Source organism: Diaporthe amygdali, assembly GCF_026229845.1.
Source record: "Diaporthe amygdali strain CAA958 chromosome Unknown NODE_26_length_719862_cov_65_716256, whole genome shotgun sequence".
NCBI lineage: Eukaryota > Fungi > Ascomycota > Sordariomycetes > Diaporthales > Diaporthaceae > Diaporthe > Diaporthe amygdali.
In genome coordinates, this window is record NW_026517046.1 from 564,565 (window position 1) to 590,605 (window position 26,041).

The window sequence follows — 26,041 nt, forward strand, 5'->3', positions numbered from 1 at the left end:
TCAGCGCCAGAGTGCTTTTACTCGCGTGATGTTGTAGAATTTGCGAAATGGCCGTACACAAAATCAAGGCGGAAAGGGCTTTTCAGCCTGGGTGGCTGGCGTAGGAGCGTTTCTGAAAGAGTGTCTCAAGTTCTGGAGATATTCAATCTCACAAGGTTGAGTAATCTCCTGGTATTAGTCGAAGAGCAAATATTTGCGCTGACATCCGCTAATCAGTGCTGGACCATGTTCATACAGACTCAAGCCGCCCCGTCAAATTCTTCCGACCAGTCAACAGCTGACAAGCCCTTGCCCTTGCCCTCCATGATGGCCTCGAGCTTGTCCTCATTCGTGACCCATCCATTCCTCTTCGTGCCAATCGCGTACCTAATGGGCTGCGCCCACTCTCTCCACCACTGGTCCTCACTCTGGACCACACAGCGCCTCGGGGCCCCCTCGGCCGCCGTTGATGGCTCGGTTCTCTCACGCGTTGCGAAGGGCCAGACCACCTTGACGACCTCGTACGTCCTCTTCCCTGTGAAGAGCGTCGTGATCCCCGTGAAGAACTTGTTGACCCTGTCCGGGCTCTGCACCACCACTTTGGAGTGTGTCACGGGAAAGGAAACGGTGACGACGCCCTTGTCTAATAATGTGTCAATACGATACTGGGAGCGCAATGGCCCTATGGCGTCTAACAAGGGGCGAGTCGGGGGAGATTCGCAACGCAAAACCAGCACTTACAATTCAACGAATTGACGAGAATCCGAATCTGGCTAGAGATCCAGTTCGTATCGAGGTTCGTCACGACGCGCTCCAGCACGAACGCCTTGACCTGGTTCGGGTCGTTGACGAATCTGCGGGCCCACTCCTCTAGTCCGGCATGGTCGCCTAGGTCCGGCAGCATTTCGGGCTTCGTGCCGCCCCTCAGCGCCGTCTCTCCGGAACCCACGCAGCGTATGTAGCTCATCGGCGGCTGCTGTTGCTGCTGCCGCCCTGGAGCGGCCTCTGGGACGAGGAGGGGCAGCAGGTTCAGCTTGATGGCGAAGTCGACCTTGCTCCCCCTCTTGCCGGTGATGTGGATCTGGGGCTTGGGCGGCACGGTTGACTGCGCGCGGACGAGGGCCGTGAGCGCCTCGACCGTGCTGGAGAGGTAGGGCGCCGTCGACTTGATGGTCGTGCAGTTGGAGGAGAGCTCGAAGAGCGGTGGCGAGTAGAGGCGGTAGTCCAGCCGGGGGAGGCCCGGGTAATCTTGCAGCTGGGAGGGCTGCTGTTGCTGCTGAGTGGACGCTGCCAGGTCCAGCTGAAGCGCGTTCGATGGGCCCGGGTACGGTGGCAGGTCGAGGTAAGGATGGACCCCGGAGCTATTCACCGCGCCGGGACGGCCCTCGTTCGGGGTGGTGGGCGTCTCGGGGGAGGCAGAGGTCGGCGTTGGCGGGTACTCCCTGGCTAATAATTCTCGCTGGGCACGGAGAATATCTTTCTCTGTTTGCTGTAATGGTCTTTCGTCCGCCATTATGCGATGGGTGACCGAATCTCGGCACTGGATGATGAGAAGCCAGTCGCTTGGACCCTTGACGATACGTATTTCGATGAGTTGTCTCGTAAATCAAGGAAGATTCTTATTTGTTACGGGAGTCTTCGAAGCCTGTCAACGAGATCCTGTTACAAAATGCAATGCGCGAGAAACAAAAAGGTGATCGAGCACATCGCAAAGGGTTGTAGTTGAACTGAGTGTCATATTTCTCCTGAAGTCCAGTCGTCGAGCGCGTTCCCTCGACATGAGGTATGGCACAGCCCCAACCCACAGACAGCGACGGGTGTATATGACAACTGACTAGATGGTCATACAAGTGCAAGGCTGTATTGCCCATCAAAAAAGCCTGAGCTATACTGTTGTTGACGGGCAAACCTTGCTGGGTGCCTAAAATTATCCCAGCTTGTCGCCGAATACGAAAAATCGGTGTGTAAACGAAAAATGTCCATTATATACGGAAATACCCATCCTATACGACAGGCAAATAACAGCGTCAGGACAGGTCCACTTTCTACATGTGGCTCGATTTAGAATATAAATAGAGATTTGGGGCCCTGGGCGCTATACTAAGCAGATTCCAGCTTGAAATCAGGCGTGACATCAGCAGTATGTACCATGACCTGATATTCTTTGGATTTTGTAAAAGTCAATTGCTTAAGCCCGCTATTAACTGCTGCCAAATTATCAAGCATCCCAGACTTCCTGTCCGTACCATAGAAGGTTGCGTATCTCACTCACTGGGCAACCGGCAAGTATGCAGGTAGATTGATGCAATCCAATCGCGGAGATCCCAAGCGTGCTTACAAACGTCCTCTAAATATGGCCTACTCCTGCACATTGTGTGGTGTTCTCAACCACGGGCAATACTCTTCCGCCAATTAGGACATTGATGACATCTCTCTCTTCTGCTGCTCCCACGTCTTCCGGCACACCTCTTTCATGAGTCTCTTGGGCGCCAACCGCCCAGTCATTAGCTCGAAGGCTACAATGGCCATTTCGCTTACGTTCTCGAGCCCGTCGACTACTACCCATGAGGGATTGACAGTGTCTCTGTACACTTGCATCTGGGCTACGAGTGGTGTGATGAGGGGCTCATAAGCCAGCTGTGGTCAAGTATCAGCATGCTGTGCTAAGTTTTCATGGCCTCACGAGGCATTGAGGGATGACTGGTCAAGGGCAGCAAGACAAGGGTACATCCGGTGTACAACTCACCTCTAGCACCACGCCTCCAGTAGGGCTTGCGAGCCACTGCATGGGCATCTCGAAGTCCGCCGGCAGGCTTCCATGAATACTTGTGGCTGGCACGCAGGACACGATCATCGTCGGCTGCTCATAGCCTTCTGGCCACGGAATAGAGATGGACGACAAGACATGACAGATTTGGGATATGCCTCCCTTTCCAGGAGTCATGCCCTGCTTCTGAGCCCAGAGGTTGAAGTGTTCAGCGATTACCTGTGCGTTCTCGACGGTTCGATTAAAGATGAAAATATTCCGACATCCGAGCTGAATCATGGCATAGATGGCAGCTCGTGCCTGTCCTCCTGCCCCGATGATGAGTCCTGTCGTCTTGGAGGGCCGCACGTAGTTACGAGGACTGATATTCCTCTGTAGGCATGTGAATATGGATTGCCAGTCGGTGTTATCGCCATAGAACTCGTTTGTGAGACCCGACTTGTTGCGGGAGTTTGCGTGGTCTAAGATGAAGTTCGTCTTGCCGCGTAGTGGTAAAAGTACATTGACGGCCCCGATGACGGTGGCATGGTGGCTCTTGAGTTTCAAATGAGGCACAATGGCGACTTTAAAAGGTGCTGCCAGCGAGGCTCCACCAAAGGAGGCATCGCTGCATATCTTGTTGAGATCTTCCATGGTAGAGCATGTCTCTGCTGAGAAGTTATGGGGCATGCCGGCGAATTCATATGCAGTGTTGTGCATACATGGTGAGAGCGAGTACGACACATTTGCGCCTACTGTGTAGAACTGCAGTGGTTCTAGCTCAAATTGCCGAAAAAGTGCCTCGAAGGAGTTGCTGGCCGTACAGACAGTGGCCAGGTGCTCCCGATCGTTCTCCATGTCGGGATGCTTTACCGGGGTCAAGATCCGTGACTGAATAGGCGTTCTAATACCGAGGACTGAGAAGTCGTACGCTACAAGCGGGGGCTTCGGGTCTGGGATAGTGCTGGCAATCTTCTTCCGGAAATCTTGGAGCATCTCACGAGAGCTGTCGCCGGAGCAAAATCGGACCATGCGCACGAGGTCGCACCCAATGTCCTTGGCATGTTGATAATCTCGCACATGGGAATCGCTAGACCACGGCGTGCACATCAGGCCCACGTTCCAGTAGTTGCCCATGATCTTCGACCGACCGCGATTGGCGAGTATTTTCCGCAGCGGAATGTCTTTCCTCTGCAGGTCCAGGCTCAAGTAGTCGACGCCGAGCTGCAGACCAAGCTCAAGGAGCTCAGTGTCCATTTTGGCCTTCTCTTGAGGGGTTCTGCGCCGCTCCTCTCTTGGGTTCTCCTCAACATGATAGATTATTGGAACAACCAGTTTCCTCCGCACCTGGGCGACGATTCGAGCGATCTGGTTCAACATGTCGTCCGGCCAATGGTCAATAATAAGTTCCACGCAATCGCCCCGGGCCTCAAGGTCCTCCCACTCAAGGTCCATGTTGACGAGGTAGGACAGCCGCAGTCGCAGAGCGTAAGAGTACTGTCTGAACTCAGGCGGGATGGCCCTTACAGCGAATGGGCTCTCAAGGAAGAGCTTTGTGAGGCCTTGGCCGGTAACGAAATCGATGAAGCGAGTGAAGTCTTGCTTGGCGTATAGCAGGCTGGAGGGTGTAGCCATGTGCATGTCCCATCCACCTGATGACGCGTCGCTAGCTACAATAGGCTTGGAGTTGGAATGATCGTACAGGTTGAAGTACTCGAGGTTCGCGCATGTCCTGTGCCTCTGATCTGCGCGGAGGATACGCTCCCCATCGGCCGAATCCAGGAGGCGAAGCATCTCCTCCTTCTCCCGATGGATATATATGACAGGGTTCGACTCTGAAAACAGGCGCAAGGCGTTCTGTGCTTCGTCAGAAAAGCTGCTCATGCCGCACTCGATGATGGCCTTGTGGCGATGCTCATCGAGCATGCGCTTGAAGACCTCGTCATTGCGTCGGTTGAATTCATCCTTGCCCTTTTGGCTGAGGAACTGCATGCGGGTGAGCCCGGTGACCTGCTGGAAGTAGTAGTCCTCAGTGATAAGACGGCGTCGCAGGTGAAGAGCACCGATGAAGCCAAGAGAGCGCTTTCCGGCACCTCGACATCCCACCAGGACGATTGAGGCGTCTGGGTGGAAAATGCGCTCATTTGGGGGGGCAGACGTCATGGCATCTTCGACGGTCATGACGGTGCTTCCAGCATCCCAGCATAGGGGATGAAAGGGATTCCCAGGAGACCTTCAAAACAACAATGCCTGAGTGATTTCAAAATCGTGTCTGTCTTGAATGATGATGGCCGTCTAGAGTCGGGCGATTGAAGGACGTTATGGTGTTTGACTTTTTGGCTGTATGAGCCGTTCTCTTTGGTTGGGGTGAGGTCGGAAAAGATATCTTCCCAGATGATGTGAGGAACGCTCATGTGAGGTTTCCAAGCAGGGGAGGTGAGGCATAAGCAGCACTGCGCTTAGTAGGCCACTGCGATGGAATCTGATGGATGCGCAGGAGATGTTCTGCTTGAGCGACTTGAAAGACGAGCTACGAGATGAGGAGGAGAAGATCGGCTCGCTGTGTCCATGACAAGGTACAGAAATCCAAGGTCGTCAGGACATTCCGGGCCGCCTCTCAAGGTTGCCTCGTCGGTCGGAGCCGGCGTCGGGAGGTGTGGAGGGCTGCGACAGGGTACGTACCCTCGGCACTTATATAAGAGGCCTGCAGGCCGGGACTTCTGGCAAAAAGCGTACAGAAAGGCAGAGTGCCCCGCCGGTTGCTCTCTATTGTGGAGCTAGGCCACACCTCCTGGGAGGCAGAGCAATTGATTGCTTGATTGATAATCCGTCGGCAGATGTGAAACTCGAATTCAAGGCCGAAGACCGTCCCTTACCAGCTTGCCAGCTTGCTCTTATTTGGACCTTTATCCTGTCCCAGTCCCATCAGGTAGTCTAGATTAGATGTTCGGTTGCCATGTAGTCTAGTTCTGCTTTGCATTGCATATGTTGGGCACACTCGGTGCTGTTCTTCCCGTTGCTCTGGTACAGCCCACGCGCCATTATGCAGCATGCCACACATGCCTGCCCTACCCAGACATTTTCAATGAGCAACATTCCAGCAAGGTGCTTATCGATACCCCACCCCCGCTTGGAGAGAGGGAGAGGGATGAAAGCTTGAGGGCGAGGGAATCTGCGTAGCTTACCAGCAGCAAATAATACGTTGTAAACACCGTTATAATACGCCGCATCGACTCTACTACAGTACAGTATCACAGTATGCAGGACTCGTTGCTTGTACAGTACAGCTCTCGCCCAACCGCGCCGCGCCGCGCTGTACCGCACCGCACCGCACACACCTTGGAAAGCTTCCAGGTCTAGTCCACTGTTGGACTCGACTCGCCTGGTTCTGGAATTAGGTTTGTCTCCAGATAATCCCGACAATTACCCCAAAACCCGAGGTGTCAACTCCAATTAGCCGTCGACGGGCCTTGGTGAAGGAGCAAGTAGCCCACCGTAGCTAAAGCTGGTCAATTCAGCCGATGCCCTTGCCCTGCGTCAAGAGTTCCGATCTCCGTCTCCGCCTCCACATTGCCCTTCTTGTCTGCACTCGCTGCACTATACTGTGACGTCGCAGCTCCTGGGCGCCATATCTGGCTGACATAGAGTCAGACACGACACGGTCACAGAGAGAGAGGGCACAACTGCCGCGCAACCGAGCCCTGTCTCACCACCAGGCTCAGGCTCAGGCTCAGGCTCAGGCACAGGCACAGGCACAGGCACAGGCATGTACGAACTGAGGCTGGAGCCTGCACCCATTGGCCCCTATTCTTGTGAACCTGCTGCTGATTCCTCCAGGCTTCACACCGCGGCCATGTCCGACTTCGACGACCTCAGGGACGACGCCGCCGCCGCCGCCGCCCACCCCGGAGATGCAGATGCGGCTGCCTCGGTCGCCGGCGACTCGACCGCCGCCGCCCCTGTCAACCCCCGGAAGCGCAAGAAGTCATCACGCGCGTTAGTGCTCCTGGTCCCTTGCCGGCATTTCGTTCTCATCAGACTCTCAACTTTGCGCGCTTTGCTTTGTTTCTTTGCCCTCGGTGCTGCCTCGCTTTCTTCCGTTATGGCCCGGCCCTCCCAGCCACCCTCACTCTCCCTTAACTATCTTTTTCCCTGACAATAGCTGGCGTTGAACCTGGATGCCAGGCTGACCTTCGTCCTTTCCTAGCTGTGACTTCTGCCACGTGAACCATCAGCCTTGTGACAATGCAAAGCCACGGTGTGGCTATTGCGAGAGACACAACAAGTCATGTCTGTACCTTCGGCCCCAGAAGAAAAGAGGCCCTGCTCAGGGCTACCGGAGTGCTCTGCACACCCTGAGGGAGAGTGCCGCCGCCTGGGGCGCCGCCCTCAACCTCATCCCAAGCCTGGGCCCGGTCGTTGAGGGCTACCTGAAGCAGCCCGAGGGCAAGAGGCTCGTCAAGGCCATCAGGGATCCAGCCCAGCAGGAGTTCTTCATTCAGGCATGGCAACAGAGCGGCGTGTTCAAGACCTTCTTCGGCGATGAGGCATCAGGGGAAAAACGAAGCATCACACCAGATGCCGCTGCGCCTACCTCTACAGCTCCTGGCGCGGTGCCTTCCTTACCGCAACAGTCACTTCTTCCAAACCCTGAGCCGACTCCGGATCCCATACCGCCTGCACCAAGCTCTATTATATCACCTTCCCGGCCGCCAGTACCACAACTCGCCCAAACCCCTCAGCTTGACACAATTCCCATGCCCAAGTTCGACAGCAGTAACCCCTTCAACTTCGTCCCAACCCCTTCTCCCTCTTCCCAGGATGGCAACAGCAGACCAAGGCAGCACAGCATGAGTGGTCGGCCGAGACCCAGAGCAGAGTCAATATCGTTATCTGATATAGTGGCAAAGGACGCCGCAAGATCGTGAGTCGCAGACTCGTACCAGTCTTTGACGCTACCCTGCTGACCCAATCGCAGTTCTCTTGGATTCACCCAAACCTTAGGCTCACTTGGTTTCGCTCCAAATGAGACCCTCGAGGATTTCCTAGACATGAGCTTCAACCCCGAACCGCTGGAACAACCGCCCGACCAAGATCCTTTTCTAGGGAGTGAGCAGGATCAGAAGGCTTACTATGAACTGCTCATGGGGAAACGGTTCGGCTGATTAGGTGGCGGGGGGTGAAGGAGTGCAAAGTCTCAACACTTGGCATGATCTAGCTGTCTTCAACACCTCATGCAAAACATCGGAATCATAATCTCGACGGAACCACGCCATGAGATTCAGTGATTAGCACCTGGTTGATCTTCCAGATTCTCGAGAAACAAGGATGAGGTGAGTTATATGAGCAAAGATTTCGCCTAATCGACTGCCTCCCTGTTCTAGTGGCTGACTTTTTACTGTAGAAGAAAGAGGCTACGCCAACCAGAAGGAGCTACAAGGGTGGTCGAACTGATATGCCGCCGTGCCCAACCCGGGCTTCGTCTCAGACGAGACTGTGCTTCAATAGGATGACAATGGTTTTCCCGACGTAGAACGTCGGCATAGGCCGTCAAGGCTTTCTACGATACGGACAGCATGCATATTCAAGTAGCATATAGTGCGGGATCGGGGGACCGCACACACGGGGACGGCGTGTGGGGCGGTGCAGTCAACCGCGAAGATCCATGAAGTGCGGATGGCAATCCGATCCGGGGGCCGCTGCAAGAATCTCGGCCGGGAAGCGCGGAGGAGCGGAGGAGCGGCGCGCGCCGAGGTTGTCACGGTCGGGAGCCCGCTTGCCAAATTGCCAATAACGTCGCCGAATGACTCGGGAGCTCGAATCGAGCACCCTCGAAGATGATGCACAGGAGCTCGGGCGAATTGAGTTCTGGGCTTCAGGGTGCGGAGACCGCCCGAGCCTTGGCGTTCTCAAAAAGCGTCGTCAGCGCCTATCTGCGAAGACCTTGCTGCGTCGCGCGCCCCCTCTGGCTCTCTCATAGTGGCCATGTACATAGTGTATCCATTAATGTCCTCATCATGCATCCGCTACGTAGGCAAACGGTGGAACTAATGGACTGTAAGATTGCACTCAAGCCGCATTTGGGTGGGGAGTGAGCTGGTGGTTGGGGATGGCGCCTGGGCGTTCGACGCATGCTTCCTCTGGATCTGAGCGACAGAATCCAAAACAAGTCGATTCTCGTCAGACACAGCGGCTACTGGGGGTGGGTCGCCGATCGGGCCTGTAGGCTGGCTGGCTGGCTGGATGGATGCATGGATGAATGGATGGATGGATGGATGGGTGGCCGGCTGACTGCCTCTGTCTGGTTTTGATTGCGGACAGCGTAGGATGACAGATGACGAGGACATATGGATTGTGTATAGGTAATTAGATTGTACGGTGCTGTGCTGGAGGCTAAATTGTGATCGGGCGCGGGCTGCGAATTCTCGAGATTGGCAGAGAGTCGATCCAGAAATCAAAAGAGGGTCCTGCGCATTTCCGTATTGCTGCTGCTGTGTTGCTCGCTCGTCTGATGGAACTGGCCAGCGAGCCAGTGAGCGACTTGAGACGGACGGGGGTTTCCTCAGCGTGCTCAGCCTCGTCGCCCTGTCTTTCCGTAATGCGGGCCCTTGGTGGCTCCCGAAGTCCCTGACAAGACCTGCCACACGCCTGGGCAGGGGACCCGGTTGGTTGCTGCAGCTGCTACTGGAGTGTGCAGGTGTGTTGGCGTGCGGGTGCGTGTGGGTGTGAGAGCTGAGGTGGGGTGCCACCGTGGGAGAGCACGAGAGGTGAGAGGGAGGGCGCCGCCTGCACTAAGGGAACCAAGCCTTCCCTAGGAGCCCCCAACTGCAACAACAAGCCTTCGACAAGGCGCACCTCGAACTTGGCTGCATTCCGTCCGATCCTCCTCCTTTTCTTGCCTTCACCTTCTCCAACTACACCGGCGCCATTCTCCGGTGACGCCAGGAGACCCCTTTTCGCTTCAGCTGCTGGACAACGTCGAAATCACCCCTTCTCTTCTCTGCAACGCGCCGTCACCGCCGACCACCATCCCATCTCCTTGGCCCCGAAATTGCGACCTTTCGGCAACGAGACGCACGACTACAATCGCGACCAACTAACCCGACCGCCTCGCCCCTGTGACCAACTCGAGCAATATCCTTTGCTAATCACCGTCGCTGGCCGCTCACCTGGTGGACTCTTTCCAAAAATACCAAATCTGACCCGACTGGACAATTTGTCTGGATTTCAGCTGCAGACGAAAAGCCGAGCCATCTCGAGCAAGCCGCCGTTGAAGGGAAGGCCTCGTGCTCAAGAGCACTTGAATAACAAGAGCTGGGGTTATTAGATTTGGAACAGGCTCTCACAAGGACCAAATTCCACAGGAGAGCGATTAGAAGCGAGGCCGTCGCCGCCAACAACGGCCCACGGCCAACGGCTCACGGCTCACTGCGCTGTCGGGACCTACGAAATCCGACATCCAATCCCGCCGACCACATTCGACTCGGCGCCTCGACAGGCAGCACGTGGCCCATGGTTGAGCCTGGCAGTCCAAGTCAACAAAGATGAATTTAACATATTGCAACACAACGGTGGAGGAAATGGAGAGTGAGCCTCGAGTGCCTTGCGCGGCCTTGCCCGCGTCGCGCAACTTTGATTCATGCTAATTCCACCGCCGCCAGTCTCCGAGATCCCCATGGCCGGCCCCTTCACATTCCACGAGTTGGCTCTCATCGTATCCGCCGCAACCGCACTTCTTGCCATGTTCACCAGTTTCTATTTAATATGGATGCATGCGTTGAACTACACGAAACCAGAAGAGCAGAAATAGTGCGCATCCCCTGTCTCCCCGGCTCCCCAGCTCGAAGTGGGATCTTCGCCCGGCTGATCATGTGCTGACCAACTCGCCAGCATCATCCGTATCCTTCTCATGATACCCATTTACGCTGCTTCAGCCTTCCTTCAGCTGAGGTACTACCACCAGTCTGTCTACTTCGCAGTCATTTCCGATTGCTACGAGGCCTTTGCCATCTCATCCTTCTTTGCGTTGCTGTGTCAATACACGGCGGCCGACCTCCATTCGCAGAAACAATTCTTCAGAGAGCTGCAACCCGTCAAACAATGGGTTTGGCCAATCAACTGGTTCAAGAAATGCTGCGGAGGCGATCGGGGCCCGTGGCGCACGCCCGTTAGCGGTCTTACATGGTTCAACATCATCTGGATTGGAATATACCACTACTGCTTTATACGTGTCGCCATGACCATCACCGCCGTTGTGACCAACAAGTACGACCGCTACTGTGAAAGCTCCAACAGTCCCTACTTTGCACATATCTGGGTGAGTCCTCTTCCCGGCACTTCTCCCACCATTCCGCATCCCATCTAGCTAACATTCGCTATGCACACCAGGTCGTCAGCGTTAACTGTATCGCCGTTACTATCGCCATGTACTGTGTTATCCAGTTCTACGTACAGCTCAAGAATGAGCTCGCCTCCCACAAGCCTTTCCTCAAGGTCTTGGCTATCAAGGGTGTCATTTTCCTCAGCTTCTGGCAGACGATGGCTATATCTGTGGGGACTTCCGAGTTCGACATCATCTCTCCCAGCGCGAAGCTCTCTTACCCAGACATAGCAATCGGTATACCATCCCTGCTGTTGTGCATTGAGATGTTACTGTTTGCCATTTTGCACATATGGGCATACCCCTGGCGACCATATCGACAGGACGCACCCCCGATATTCTACCCCTTGCCGTCCAAGGATTCGACTGCACCACCACAAGAGAATTTGCATATCCCGCCGGCCGGAGGCGCGGTGGGTTTGAAGGCGATCTGGGACGCTTTGAACCTATGGGATGTCATAAAGGCGTTCGGTCGCGGCATGCGTTGGCTCTTCGTGGGGGCTAAGCGCCGCCGCGAGGATGCCAGCTACCGCAAGAACGCCGACATCAACATGGATGGTAAGGACACGTCATATCCCTTACATCCATATGATCGGGTGCCTGGGGGCAAGAGCACCGACCACTTGCCCATTGCGACCGAGTTTCGTAAGCAAACCCCAGCAACATGAATTAGCTGCTTTTCCACTTGAGGCATAATCATGGAGCTGCGAAAAGTGACAGCTCAACCACCCATTTTATCCACACCGACGCTCGCAAAGAAATGCGGTTTCAAGACTTTAAATACTGACTGCTCTCAGGACGAAGTACATTTGGCATGAACCAGCATCCAGGAGCGCATGGGGGTATCAGTCCCATCCATGAGGAGGGCCATGAGGAGGGAGCTGGCCTGATTGCCCACGCCCAAGACGATCCGTCGAGTAATCCTCCCCACGATCCGTATGACCGTTATAAAGAAGACCAACCTTACGAGTCCGATCTAGGATATCGAGGAGCTGCGCGATTCCAGCAAGCGCCCGAATCCTACGCTTCGCAAACACTTGCTTTCCAAGACCGTCAGCAGCCTGTACAGACTCATGCGCTTTCCGCCGACGGCTACCACCAAATGTCGAGTCCAACGAGACAGCATATAAGCCCAGACGAGCGAGATTTCCAGTCAACAGGGTATGCGGCCGAGCCTGCGCGGCGTGGCCCTGATAATACACAACAGGTGGTTGGCGCAGCATTATGGGGTGCGAATCCTCATCAGCATCCTGCCGGACCGATGATATAGGGCAGGGCCTTGTTTCTAGCGGTGGCATTTTCGCTCATGCATTTGGCGTTGGTTTTCAATTCACATAGGCTGGCAGGCATGGCATGGCACATATAAAAGGACAAGAGAAGAAAAGTAAACACATTTGCCTGCTTCGCGATGATTTTTGCCGCGAATCTCATCATAGCACTTGAGGGTGCTGTTGCTGTCTCTTGAGCAAGCAAAAGTACATGAGTATCTTCCCCAGGGTTTCAGCGATACCACTTCCGTATGTTGTTCTATTACTGTGTCATTTAGTCCGGGGTAATGACGATAGCTTCTGCTGGTGGGTGAGAGATGGATAATCTTGATGAAATAAGCAGAATTTTTGCATGACTCTGTAAATATGTGTGCCTGTGGGTGTGTGTGCTTGTTCGCGAAATTCCGCTTCAAAGTGGCGTCTTCAGTGGCGGCCTTACTAGGATGAATGTCTCTGTAAACACTACCTCTGGGGCCTCCTTATACCTAGTCGTCTCAGCATATTCAGACGTCGGCTTTGCCCGAATGGGTATGCTCGTCCCAGCGAAAGTTGGGACGACTGCGTAGGCATGTAAAGCCACCGAGGCCGCGTACTTCCCTTGCCCATCTGTGCGGCCAATTACGACAGCCAGCCCCTGCAACTAAAGCGACACCGCGTCAGAGAAAATGGGCTCTCCGCGCCGGGAGATCATGCACATAAGCAAAAGGATACTACCGGTCATAAGCAGACAAAAAATCTCAATCGAAAACGTTATGCTACGTATGCAATGCTCGGACGACAAAGCAGGTACTCTCCCGCTCCTCAGGCTGAAGATGTCCTACCTCCGCCACCACTACCGAACAATAGGTCGGTCCTCGTCCTCCTCTCCCATACGACGGTACTGTCGCTCTTGCGCTTGAAGTACAGGATCCGGTGCTGCGGGATGAACTCCTCGTCCGTCTGCTCCGACTTCCACGTGTCCAGCGCCTTCTCCATCGCGCCGGTGAAGCGGTCCTCGTAGCCGACGATGAAGTCTCCGCTGTCAAGAGATGGGTCCTGCAGAGGGTCTGTAGTTAGCATATGGCTTGTTCTGATAGTGAGGTGGGATAGCTGCTGAAGAGTCTCGCGAAGAACGGTTTTGTGCTATGGGTATGTGTATGAGTGTGAGTGTGTGCTTACCCAGCGAAGCCGGTTCAGCACATCAGATGCTGTCCGGAACTTGCCCGCCCCTTGTGGCTTGGAGACGACGACGGAGCGCGGTTGATTGGTAGTTTTCCCCTTCTTTGACGCGGAGTGGACAGCTTGGTAGTCGTCGTAAACAGTAGAGCCTTGCGCCTCCTCATCCTCCTCCTCTTCCTCATCGTCGTCGGACTCGTCATCACCGACGGTATACTCGCCCCATTCCCTGGCGTCTACCTCGAGTGACTTTAGAGCTGCGCGCCTGATCACGCTGGCTTCCATCCAGGAGGTCCGCTCGTCAAAGTATTTGGGGTCCCCACGGATCTGGTCCTCGAACTTCCTCAACACGTCGATCAGCTTTTCCTGCATCGTCTTGTCGTCGGTTGTGCTACCGTCAAGCTTGTCGAGGCCAATCAGGTAGAACCCCTCATAGTCGCCCTTGTCGTCTTCAATCGAAGCCCCCTCCGTGGCCTCGACAAATCGAGCGGGCCAGAATCTGACGTGAAGATCTGGCAGGCGCCTGTGCAGGTCGACGAGCAGTGAAACGCACCGGGATTCGAGCCAGCCGACGAGACCTCTGCCCTTGGTGAGGGAGCCGCCCCAGAACTGGATGTTGATCTTGATGTAGCTTTTGAACGACTTGAGGAAGTCAGACGACCCGTCGGTCCCAATCAGTCTCGACCATGTCATGTCTTCTTCTGACAGCAACTTGTCCGCTCTCTGAAATTCCTCAGTGATAGTCCTAACCGATGGCACGGATGCGGCTAGACAAGTATTCAGCGCTGGTGGAGCATAGCCTAAGATGACCAGGGGTTCTCGATCAGTCCTCCTGTAGTTGAGCTGCTTGTGGAAAAAGGGATCAAAAGCGAGGTCTTTTCGCCAGTTGAAACTGGCGTAATGATTGAAGAACGTTACTAAAAGGTCGGACAACGACACAATTGCGCTTTCGTGAGCCAGGAGCTTTTGGAGCCGTGCAAGAAGAACGATAATGGAGATTCCGCCGAGATAACCATATTTCAGCGCGTAGATGCCCCTGCTCTTTGCCCAAGTCTTGATAAAGCGATGAGCCAACCGGAACTTGATGATATCGGGTACCGACCGGCGAACGTAGTCAAGGTCCCGAATCGGCTTCAGCTTGTTTAGAGTCTGTGCCGATAACATCCAAGCGGGATCTGATGAAGGCAACCTGAGGCAATCCGGCCACTTTTCTGCAACTGCCCCAGCAGGAGCATACTGAAGATCGACCTTGATACCTTGGACCTCCAGCTCGAGCATCGTGCCTGTGTGAGCCTTCACACGGCGTAGCACCTTCACGCCTTTGTCGGCAGCCTTCCGCAGCCGCTGAGCCGCCAGGGAGAAGAATGTCGACGAGCTGAACGGCCCTACACAGAGACAGTCGATGTCGGAAGAAGACGTCCACACGCCGAGTCCATACGACCCTACGGGTACGACAACGAGAGGCGTGCTTGATCGTCCGTTGTCTGTGGATGCCGTCGGCGCTGAGGACTCGAGGATGATCTCGCGCAAAAGTTTGAAGGCTGCGGCGTAATTCTCGGTTTCCTCCTTAGAGGGGATGGCTTGCGCTTGCTGAAGCAATTCCGTGAAGCTCTCTCCATGTTCCGACAAATGCTTCGCTTCCTTCAGCTGAACAGGCGTAACATTTGCAGCAACGCCAGGTGGTTGAGGGCTTTCCGCCTCGGGGCCGAGTCTCAGTACCGCTCGTACACCCCAGTGATCACTGGCGAACTTGCCAATTTCCTCTGTAATGAAGCCGAACTTGTTGAAATCTAAAACTTTGAAATAGTCTTCTCCCTTCACCAGAATTCTGTCATATCGTTGAGGTCGCATGTTGAAGCCACTACCCACAATTTCTGCTGTTAGAGCATTAGTCGTTGGGTCGTATGTGGCTCCTTGTTCGCCCTCGAAGGCTGCGTTGAGGTCTTCGTCAGATGCCGTGCCCTTTTCAAGTTGTGACTCTGTCCAGACATCAATAAACTCAGCCTGGGCAATCGTCTTGTCGAAATTCTGGAGATGTGTGATCGCCTGGGAAGATACAGCCTTCTTCTCAAGAGCCTGACTGATGGAATACGAAGACGTCGTGATATTGAAGTCTCCAGTCAGGATAGTAGGGTTTTCCGGGTAGGTGTCGTCCAAAAACTTGAGAATGGTCTCGATTTCTGTCTTCTTGGCCGCAATTGAGCCGTCCTTCAGACCATGCGTGAGATGCACAGCAGCCAGGATCAATGGCTGAAAGTCTGCATCGTCCCACTGTCCGAGAGTCTGAAATTGGACGACAACCGCGCCCTTGTGCTCACGATGGAACGGCACGTGCTCCCAAGTAAATGCATGCTTGCTTAACACCACGATATTGTTGTGGCTTGGAAGCGGCTGAACGCCCTCCTGATCTGGTGGGCCCCAGCTGCAGAAAGTGAAAAATTCCTGAATGTCAGGCTCCTGAAGGAGGAAGACCAGAAAGTCGTCCGTAACCTCTTCAAGAACGAGCACATCGGACCTTGCGCGGTCTGATAGTATGTTCTTGACAATCAATGGATAGCGTGACTGTGAAGGCGGGAAGTCGAATTCGGCGAGCACGTTATATGTCGACACAGTCAAGGTCGACACTTCGGCGGATGAAGATATCGAATAATCACTCCGCGAGGACTGACCCCACAAGCCGTCCCCAAGATACGAGTATGGGATTCCATCACTTTCTACAGCTGATGGCGGCTCGTCGAAGAATGGCTTCGGCGGTTCAAACCTGCCAATGCTGCCGTCTTCCAAGAAAATGGTTGCCCAGGTCTTCATCTCAGAGCCTCCAGTTGGTGACCTTTCTCGGACAAGAACATGTAGTCGGTCTACAGACCACTCGACCTTGGGAAGCCATCGTGCCTTCTGAAGAAGGAATTGGTGCCACGACTCATTCACTGCCAACTTTCAAGTCAGTGAACCATTCAACCTGTTATTGAGGAGACCCGTGCGCATCGATCGAAACCGCTAATGTTTTCGACACCTTCAAACGCCTCACGGGATTGAGCCCCTTGGTGAGTGATCGTCTATTTGTCCGCTTCCCATCTGCTGGGAGACAGTTCTTTCTGGGGAACGACGTACTATCTTCGCTCTGGCCTATAGTCATATGCGAGCGATATGCTCCATCATCGTGCTGCCCCAAAGCTCCAAGGACGGCCGCCCGCAGATCCTTCAAGTGGCTATCGTCACTATCGTGTACATAGACAGTGTTGTCATGTCTATGCTCGAAGACGCCGGCCGCGTCGAGGCACACGTTGAATGGCTTCCGGTCCTGCTGGGTTACTGCTGACTGTGCCGCCTCCACCGCTCGGGGCAGGGCATCGGGCTGGACAAAGGGGTAGACGAGGTTGATGTGTGGAGGCCATTTGCCGTATGCTTTGTCGTAGTGGGACCTCAACTGGTCGACCTTGGACCACTGACTCCTTGGGGGGATGATACATAAAGCGGTATCACGAGATGTCACCGACAGTTTCGTGGAAGTCGCCATGATAGTCTTGAGACCTAAAAAATCGACTGCGATATACTTGAGAAAATTAAAGTGTTTTCGGGGGAGTCTGCCTCCCGACAGCTATGCTCCCTCCTGTTGACTGATGGTCTTCGTCTAAGAGAATCACTCCACAGCAGCCCGCTTTGGAGACAATATGTCGGGTTTGATGTCGATGTAAGGCTCTTGCCGTGGATGACTGATATTCCAGGTCAACTGGCCGTCAAACAACTTCAGTCCAAGAATATTATATGCACTTGCGCATGCAGGCCCTCTGAGTTGCATCCAGGGTAGCTGCTTGTTACGAAGTCCCACTGAGGCAGTGAGAGAACAGAACGAACAAGGGGCGATGAGATGAGATGACTGTACGGGGTCGAAGAGAGCGGCTGAGTCCAGCTCTGATCCTACCTGGCCTGCCTGGCGTGGCCTACCTTGTCCTACCTGCGATCATGCAGTTGCGTAAATTGCAGAAACAGTTCCACAGGATAGCAAGCCGAAAACGAGGCCGGGAGTCAGACTTTCAGTATGCTCGCCGACGTGAGTCACCTGTGACGAGCGTACTATGCAGAGGTGGATGCATACCTGCTGCGCCTTAAGCATCTCAATTATGGATCCCTGTTGTACCGAATTGGCTTTTTGACAACACTAAGGGTCTTTCACGATTTTGGTACCATATAAAAATATACAGTCTCTCATCTTGTCTCGTTTGCAGAATTGACAGAGGATCTGTGGCCATTGAATGGAAGAAAAGAGGTTTTTGGCACTCTGTAGCGTACATGCACCGCGTAGGGTAGCATTCCTAAAGCGGACGGCGGTCTGCACGTGCAGCGAAGACTGTTCAATTGACCCTTGGGACCCTTCTAGTCTCGAGCAAATCTTGCCCCCACAAAACAACTTGCCACTGAATTGAACCTGCTGCAATCAATCCCTTCGCTCAACACCTTCGAGCCAAGGCCATGGACCAGCGATATGATGCTGTGTTTGATTGCTCAGCTATGTGGAAAATGCTACTCTGTTCATCATTCCAAGCCATCCAAACCCACGGATTGTTTCCAGGTGGTGTAGGTGGTAGAGGCGACAATCGACCGAAATGGCCGTTGTCGCCTCTGCAGAAGGTAACCAATGCTCAAACTAATGTGAAGAACCACAGCACAATACCACAATCGAGCGACTCTCTCTGATGTACAACACTCGATTCCAAAGCAGACACCGACTCCCTGCGACATCACGCGACGGCACAATGCAATCCCACCACCGACCCTTGCCAAAAACTCCTGCGAACCGGCCGAAATGACCGATCGACACAAAACAGACGAAAAACAATATTAACAAGCCCACAGGTCAAGGTTGTAGACATGATGGATGAAGTGAACAAGTAAGAGCTGGGGACAACCAAATAGAAGCCACGGACATGGTCGCGAGACACGCCAGTCGAGTATGACCACCCAGCGCGTGCCGAACCGCTTCCGAGTCAACTCTTACAAGAGCTCGAACCCGTCCTCGTCCATCTCGGGCATGTCGTCGTCCGCAAGTTTCGACCCGTTCGTCACGCCCCGTCGCAGGTTACGCCGAGCCTTTCGGCCCTTGAGAGCGTCGCCGTTGACGTCCAGGATTTCATACTCTTTCTCAACGAAACGCTCCGTCTCGCGCCCGCCCTTCTTGACGAAGATGTCGAGGGTCAGTGGCCTGCCCGGCGAGTCCTGGCGGTCAAAGCTGTACAGGACATTGTCTACGGCCGAGTTCTGGCGGCGCACGGGGCTGGGCAGGTAGTCTAGGACCGACCGTGACGTGATCGCCGCCTCCTCGATCTCTTCTTGGGCAGATACCTTGGAGCGCACTCGCTTGGAGGGGATGTCCCTCAAGCGGCCTGTTGTGCGGGTGTACTTGTTGATGTTGCCCTTGTCCTTATCTTCCTTGCCGAACCTGCCTCTTGGTTAGGACGCGTCAAGACACACAAACGTGTGGTGAAGTCAAGGTTAAGGGCAAGCTCACTGGTCACTCCACTTTCCCAGGGGCCGGGCCTTGAAGTTCTCGGTCTCCGGCTCTGGCGCGTTCGAGCTCCACCAGGAGGGCGAAGCCGTGGTTCCGAAGGACCATTTTACAGAGGCATCCTTGCCGCGCTTGTATTCCTGGTTTGCGCTGCGAAGGTCACGCTCGTACTGGATGGAAGCCGCCATGATGCTGGTGTTGCAGGACAGGATGTGTTGGTCTCGGTGAAAGTGAGGTGGAGAGATAAAGGTTACACGTTGCGTGTGCTGTGGGATATGACTTGATACAGAAATGAGGTGGGACTCCTAGGTCAGAAATACGGGTTGCGGAAGAGTGAAAAGTCCAGCGATTTGGGATCTTCTGGAAGGAAAAGGGGCCGGATGAAGGCGAGGCACTCAGTCAGTCAGTCAGACGGTGAGCGCGCTTGTTCCTGCTGATCACTCGGGAAAGAGGCAAGGGCCGTCTAGTTGACCGTGCTTTGTTCGATGGTGGCTCTTGCGGGTTCTGGTGCGATCTGGGGCCGAAGCAGGCAGTACTAGGCTTCCTAATGGGAAGCGAGAGGCTGTTTCCGCCGGGGTGACTCAGAGACAAAGAGGCACGATAATGCAGCAAGATAGGCACGGTACAAAGGCTCGGCGTGATGATGGAAGACCGCAGGCAGGAGTCCGGGGTGACGCAAGAGGCTGGTAGGGGGAACAAAATGATCAGGAGTAAACCAACAATGTTGTTCTTTCAAGTAGCTTGGTGTTTTGTTTGTGATGTTATGAAGCATGGGCAGCAAGCCCGAGGGAAACGAGATCGGGGGCAGCGCGTAGGCCCAAGTATACGTGCGCCAGGGGGGAGGCGTTCTCGGCCCTGTCTGCTGGGAAGGCTACGGCTCTCTAGCTTATCGCGCGGGATCACGGACCCAGGTTCGCTGATAAAGCTTCGGCGCTGCTTGGGTGGGAGGGTGACATGGTTGTGTCCACTTCCCGAACAGGACGTGTGAGACCGGATGACTGGGTTCGTCTCTCTTGAGAACACCAAGTCACAAGTCATCCTGCACCACAGCCACGCGCGGGAGGTACCTGCGGCTCACTGCGGCTCCCTCTGGCAATGACAGCACAACCTCGGGAGCTCGCCTCAGAATGGGTCATCCCACGCCTGCTGCGCTGCAGCTGACCATTTAAGCGTGTCTCTCTGGGCCTCTTGCTCCGTCACGGTCTCCCAAGCTTGGCTTCCCGTGGCTGCACCATTGCTATCATTGGGCCTGCCTCAGCTTGGCCTCCTGCGCAAGTCTACCCAGGTACTTTGGTAGCATGGCAGGGCATGGCAGGGCAGGGCAGGGCAGGGCAGAACAAGGTGGGTGGGCAGTGACGCCTGCTGCCTCATAGATGATGGAATGGCGAGAGGCCAAACAGGTCCTCACCCCGGGCCATACGGGTCCCAGGCTTGGGCCCGAGCTGGGCCTGCAGGCTGTTTCAACCTGTGCCAACGGCCTCTGAAATGCGATGTGTTTATTTTCGGCTCCTTAGTAATGTCGGCTTGAAGCAGGCTTTCTGGCAAACGGCGTAATCAGGCAGCGCAGCGTCCCGCCAACAGCAACAAACAAGCTCGGCTGTCTGTCTCCACCAAACCCTGAGGATCAGTCAGTCAGTAGTAGATTGGCCATTCTGGCCGGGCGCCTCGGGTCTGCGGAGGAGCACTTTGTACGGGCGTCGTCGTCAAATCACAATCGCCAGTGCCGACCGTGCAAAAGCGGGTGGTGATTCAGAAACGCATGCATTTCTCCATCATGTCATGCAGCTACGCAGCACAGTGCCTGGGAGCTAATTGCATGAAACCGACTCTCCCGAGGCCACCCCGCATGTGGAATACCTCAGAACCAAGAGAAGAGGTGCGGCTGCAGTTTTGAGGCCCGTGCCAGCCCTCTTTGACTCCGTAATAGCTCGATCCTGACTGCCGGAAATGGTGATCTAAGTGGAGTATCATTCCAGAAAGCTGATGACCCGAGAGAAGTGAGCTTGACGGAGCTGGATGGATCACCGTCATCAGTCGGTCCAGCAGGAGCAGTGCCTCGGCAGGGCTACGGCCATCTCGACACCATCCTTGGCACCTCTGGAACCGAGTGCGTGATGCCGCCTCGCCTAAGGGGCCACCCTTGAGACGGGGTTGAGGTTCTGTTGCAAGCTCGAGACAACGTCATTCCGGAGTTTCTGTCGCAGAGGAGGATGGCCTAGACGTTGTGCACAAGAACAGTGCTTCAGACCAGGCCAGATCAATCCTGACTCAAATGCGAGGGTTCGGTGACTGCACGACGTGGCACCCACACACACACACAGCGGTGCCTTGGACCTGCCTGCTTGTCTGAATCCTGTGCTCATGCTCACCCTGCGACGTGATATGATGCGGTGCGATGGCTGTGACCATGTGAAAGCGGCGCCCCGCGAAAGGGGGAAAGGCGAGATCGAGGTAGCCGGCGGCAGAACGCTGCCACTGCTGCTGCTGCTGCTGCTACTGCTGCTACTGCTGTTGGTCCCCCGTGGTGATGTCATCTGGCCTTATCAGTACCCGCCTTACTCTATCGCGATTCCCGCCGCCTGTCCTCTCTGGATGTGGGGGCCACCCTGCAGCCAGCCGTCCCTACCCCTGGCCCTGGGGAGATGCACAGACCAGCAGCACCTGCGCACCGTTGGGGCAGTCTTGTCATGCGACCGCCGATCTGGATTGGTAGCTCGGCCGTAAGGCTGAGCATCTCGATCAAATTTCAGACGAGGCGGCGACCAGCGTCCAGCATGCCCAGCGTAGCCTGGGGATAATCATATCACTTGATCGACAGGAAGAATCAAAGACACAGGGTGGCTTCTCAACCCCACACCGCCACTGCTGAATCGCTCACGATGCCCTCCGACCTCTCCTCCTACCTCGCCACCCACTACCTCACCCCCGACACCAAACCCTCCTCCAAGAAGCGCAAGCGCAAGCACGACAAATCCTCCGGCGCCGGGCTCCTCATCCAAGACGACGACGACCAGAACTGGGGTGGCTCCAGCAAATCAAGACACAGGGGCCAAGATGGCGACGACGACGCCCCTGTGACGGTCGGCCAGGTCAAGGATGTCCGCAAGACCACAAAAGCAAATTGGAAGACCCTGGGAGGAGGCAGCTCAGCATCAAAAGAGGACAAAGATGCCGCAGCAGCAGCAGATGCCATCCTCGCCTCCGCCGCCGCCGAGACGGCCGCAGCGCGGGCAGCCGAGGACGACGGCCCGACGATGGTCGACGGGCCCCAGGCTGGGGCAGCGCGCATGGCCGACGGCACGCATGCGGGCCTGCAGTCGGCGGCGGCGGTGACGGCGCAGATCGAGCGGCGGCAGCAGGAGGAGCGCGACCAGTTCGAGGCGGAGCGGCGGGCGGGGCTGGTCAAGCACGGCGAGGAGGAGACGTACTACCGCGACGCGACGGGGCGGCGCGTCGACGTGAGCATGAAGCGGGCCGAGGCGCGGCGCGCGGCGCAGGAGGCCGAGGACAAGGAGCGCGCCGCCAAGGAGGCGCTCAAGGGCGACGTGCAGGCCGAGGAGGCGCGCCGGCGGCGGGAGCAGCTCGAGGACGCCAGGACCATGACGCTCGCGAGGACGGCCGACGACGAGGAGATGAACAGGGCCTTGAAGGAGGAGAGGAGGTGGAATGACCCCATGGCGCGGTTCCTCGGCGAGGCGGACGGGGGCGGTGGAGGTGGAGGAGGTGGTGGTTCATCGGGAGGCGCCCGGGGCGGTGCTGCTGCGAAGGCAGGCGGCAGCTCGAGCAGGAGGCCGGTGTACAAGGGGCCCTCGCCGCCAAACCGGTATGGAATACGGCCCGGTTATAGGTGGGATGGCGTTGATAGGAGTAATGGCTTCGAGGCGGAGAGATTCAAGGCCATCAACAGGCGGGAAAGGAACAAAGGCTTGGAGTATTCGTGGCAGATGGATGAATGAGCAGGCAGAGGACTTGTAGAATCCGCAGGCCCTGTCTCGCATACTGGAGCCAAAGCACAGAATGGCCTTGGACGAAATAGCTATGCTAAAACTATTTGGTCTCTCCACCCACTCATCACCCGCTGTTGCAAGGGAAATGTGCACTGCATTGTCAATTTGATCAGGGGTAAAAGCCTCTTGAATACTTGATTACTTGCCAGCGTCCGAGGGCTCATGGTGTTTTTGATACTTCTATGAAAGATCAAAGCATTCTAACCAGTGTAGCCTGGTAAAGTGATGAATGAGCAACTATTCTCTATTGCTGAATCGCTACCGTATCCCTGACACTACCTGATCGACACGCCGAACTCGTCGCCCCATCAAGAAGGCAAAAATGTTCTCCCCTGCGGAGTGATTTGCAGGAGTTTATTAGGGCCCCACTTGGCGACCTGCTTGACGTACGATATCCAGACCGGCCGAGGAGTTTGATTCTTTCCGTCGCCAATGCGATTGCCAAACTGAGTGAGTAGCTTGCCTATCGGAACACCTGGAGGCTGTTGCTGCAGGATAGCCGAGGCTACGTCACCCACAGAGACAGGTCCCTGGGGTTGGGAGAAATCGAAAACACGACGGGTCGGTGATTGGGAACCTGAACACCGTAACCATTAGCAAGACTGCAATATGATTTTGATGCGCAACACCGTACTACGAAATGGCGGCTTGGCGTGGAGACACATACCTGAAGGAGCTTGACCCGCAGCTGGGGCAGGACTACTGGCTCGAGAGCCCGTAGGAGTACCCTTGCCATGGGTGCCGCTAACCACCGTGACCTTGTGGCCCTTCTTCTTTGCACGGCCAGCATCCGACATCTCTCCTCCAGTTGCCTCACCATCACTCATGGCACCTGCGGCAAGCTTGGCGCGTTGAGAGCTAGGTAAGGGAGTAGAAGAGCGGCTGCCCTGCACAGATCCAGTCGCCTGCTTCTTGGCCCTCTTTCGGGAGGACTCGTTGCCGCTGGATTCCATCTCGGAGAGGTTCGGGGAGCCAGGACGCTTAAGACTCTTGCCCTTCTTGCCGTCAGGAAGGGCCTTCGGCTTAGCCGAGGTGGTGCCGGCTCCCTTCGAGGCGCCCGCGGTAGCGGCGTCCGCGGCCGTCTTCTCGCCTTCTTCCTGCTTGACCTCCTTGTCTTCGTCGGAATCGTCTTCGGACTGGGAAGCGGTTAGTTGAGCCCACACAGCTTTGCGCAGATATTATCTTACCGAAGAAAGCAGATTGTCCGAGTCCTCTCGGTCTTGCTTATAGAGCATGTTCTTGTCGATTTTGATGAGATTCTTCTCAATGCCCTTGCCATGAATGCGTCTAGCTTCCTCCTCCATCAACTCCCGCCTGAGCTCAGCCTCAAGAGCCTGCTCATCGGCGGTTCCGAAATTGTTCGCGCCCAACTGCTCACGACGGACTCGCTCTCGAGACTCTTTGACATCCTCATCGTTGTCCGGTTCCATATTCGGGTTCTCGTCGTCATCCTGAAACTCGTCTCCTGACATGTCAAGGTCGTCATGATCCTGCTTTTCGGATCGCGCAGCTGCCCTAAAGGTATCACTCTCCGTTTTGACCTTTGCCCGGCCAGTCAAAACATTCCTCGTGGCCGCCATCTCCTCCTTCAGCTTGTCTTTCTCGCCGTCTCGCATGGCCCACCGGCCTTGGACCACCTTCTTGCCCATCAACTTCTCGGCTTCCTCAATTGAGTACGTCTTGAAGGGGGGCTTGTGGGTAAACTTGTAGAATTTCTCCAACGGGATCAATCGCCACTTGTCGTTCTCGTATTGCAAGGCCGCCATGCTCTCGGAAAGTGCAGCCGTGTAAGCGCCCACGTAAGTGCTCTTACCATCGGCGTCTTCCAGGACCCAGGGCAGGGACTCTTCGTAGCGAATTGTCGACTCCTTCTTGTGCGCGTCGCTTCTCTTGGCATAGAATGTCTGGGTGCTGGTCTTCTCTTGCTTCTGAGGCTGTTTCTTGGTAACAAGGTCCTTTGCGGCGACGGGTGCAATCTGAGCTTGATCGCTCGCTCGCTGGGCCTCCTTCTCCAGCTTGGCTTTTTCAAGCCGCTCGGCTTCGACCGGGTCCACTGGCGTAGGACTCGAGCTCTCTTCCTTTGCAGCCTGCGCGACGTTAAGGCTGCGAGCGTCCTTCCGATGAAGAGTAACTGGACGCGCAAACTCGGAATCGTTCATGATGTCGGTTGTTCCACCCCCACGAGCCTTGGCAAACCGCATAATGTGAGATCGCAGCCCTTCTTTGATATCCTTCTTGGTGATGTACACGGGGTATTCCTTGAAGTCGGGAGCTGCTGGGGGAGGATCCCACCAGCCACCATTCTGCCGACGGCGCTGCTTCCATTCCTCCTGGGTCTTCTGGTCGACCTTGGGAGCCTGGACACCGAGGAGGTTGGGCTGGGTGTGGAACGACCTGCCCGGGGTGGGCTTGGAAGTGCCTGCATTCGCCTTTGGTTTGGGCGGTGGAGGCTTGGGTATGGGCTTCTTGCGGGCGACCAGCGGATCAGCAGTCTTCTTCTTGCGACGCAGGGGCGGTGCGCCTGGAGGGGGCGGGTTGGCGCCGTTGGGGTTGGGCACGCCGTTCGGAGGTGCGCTCATGGTGATGGGTTGACCAGACCAGGAGGGTTGGGTGAGTTGACGGTTTGGAATTGAGGTTTACTGGAGCTGAGGCGACATTGAGGGAGGGCGCAAAGGCTGCGGCGTTGACAAGTCGGGTTGGATGCAGGCCCGACCGAGGCACGCTCCTGGCGGCGCTCGCAAGGCGTCAAAGGAAGGGTGACTTGGGGCAGATTATTGCGACTCCTCGACCGCGAGTCCTTTTGCTATGCTGTGCTGTATGTTTTTGACAAGTTGCGTGTTCGCAGGGCTCGTTGTCGTCGTTGTGTTGTGGTGAGTTCAGGAACGGTGGTCAGTCGGCAGTGACGGTGACAAAGAAGAGCTCCGCAGCAGCTGCGGCACAGAGGTTTGGAAGGCTGGAAGGCTGACGGATCCGTCTGAGCGGAATTGGAAGCGCTGAAGGTAC

At 55.6% G+C, this 26,041-nt stretch overlaps 8 protein-coding genes across 8 annotated transcripts; 3 read left to right on the plus strand and 5 right to left on the minus strand.

The window, feature by feature from the left end:
* Window positions 1-239: 239 nt before the first annotated feature.
* Window positions 240-1,492, minus strand: J7T55_010203 (uncharacterized protein; the record flags this gene model as incomplete). Its single annotated transcript, XM_053131404.1, has 2 exons — window positions 240-622; window positions 721-1,492. 2 exons carry the CDS (start codon window positions 1,490-1,492, stop codon window positions 240-242), a joined length of 1,155 nt encoding a protein of 384 aa, XP_052990629.1.
* An 899-nt stretch (window positions 1,493-2,391) lies between these two features.
* On the minus strand, window positions 2,392-4,906 carry J7T55_010204 (quinate repressor; the record flags this gene model as incomplete). Its single annotated transcript, XM_053131405.1, has 2 exons — window positions 2,392-2,616; window positions 2,726-4,906. 2 exons carry the CDS (start codon window positions 4,904-4,906, stop codon window positions 2,392-2,394), a joined length of 2,406 nt encoding a protein of 801 aa, XP_052990630.1.
* Window positions 4,907-6,578: 1,672 nt separating this feature from the next.
* Window positions 6,579-7,890, plus strand: J7T55_010205 (uncharacterized protein; the record flags this gene model as incomplete). The annotated part of the gene is made up of 3 exons (XM_053131406.1): window positions 6,579-6,721; window positions 6,933-7,649; window positions 7,704-7,890. 3 exons carry the CDS (start codon window positions 6,579-6,581, stop codon window positions 7,888-7,890), a joined length of 1,047 nt encoding a protein of 348 aa, XP_052990631.1.
* A 2,379-nt stretch (window positions 7,891-10,269) lies between these two features.
* Window positions 10,270-12,375, plus strand: J7T55_010206 (uncharacterized protein; the record flags this gene model as incomplete). The annotated part of the gene is made up of 5 exons (XM_053131407.1): window positions 10,270-10,312; window positions 10,387-10,534; window positions 10,616-11,042; window positions 11,114-11,750; window positions 11,903-12,375. The coding sequence occupies 5 exons, from the start codon at window positions 10,270-10,272 to the stop codon at window positions 12,373-12,375; spliced, it is 1,728 nt and encodes a 575-aa protein (XP_052990632.1).
* A 799-nt stretch (window positions 12,376-13,174) lies between these two features.
* Window positions 13,175-17,045, minus strand: J7T55_010207 (uncharacterized protein; the record flags this gene model as incomplete). Its single annotated transcript, XM_053131408.1, has 3 exons — window positions 13,175-13,408; window positions 13,532-16,455; window positions 16,640-17,045. The coding sequence occupies 3 exons, from the start codon at window positions 17,043-17,045 to the stop codon at window positions 13,175-13,177; spliced, it is 3,564 nt and encodes a 1,187-aa protein (XP_052990633.1).
* A 1,475-nt stretch (window positions 17,046-18,520) lies between these two features.
* On the minus strand, window positions 18,521-19,219 carry J7T55_010208 (uncharacterized protein; the record flags this gene model as incomplete). The annotated part of the gene is made up of 2 exons (XM_053131409.1): window positions 18,521-18,965; window positions 19,035-19,219. The coding sequence occupies 2 exons, from the start codon at window positions 19,217-19,219 to the stop codon at window positions 18,521-18,523; spliced, it is 630 nt and encodes a 209-aa protein (XP_052990634.1).
* A 2,691-nt stretch (window positions 19,220-21,910) lies between these two features.
* J7T55_010209 (uncharacterized protein) lies at window positions 21,911-22,987 on the plus strand (the record flags this gene model as incomplete). Its single annotated transcript, XM_053131410.1, has 1 exon — window positions 21,911-22,987. The coding sequence occupies one exon, from the start codon at window positions 21,911-21,913 to the stop codon at window positions 22,985-22,987; it is 1,077 nt and encodes a 358-aa protein (XP_052990635.1).
* A 359-nt stretch (window positions 22,988-23,346) lies between these two features.
* Window positions 23,347-25,617, minus strand: J7T55_010210 (uncharacterized protein; the record flags this gene model as incomplete). Its single annotated transcript, XM_053131411.1, has 3 exons — window positions 23,347-23,615; window positions 23,706-24,174; window positions 24,226-25,617. 3 exons carry the CDS (start codon window positions 25,615-25,617, stop codon window positions 23,347-23,349), a joined length of 2,130 nt encoding a protein of 709 aa, XP_052990636.1.
* Between the last annotated feature and the right edge of the window lie 424 nt (window positions 25,618-26,041).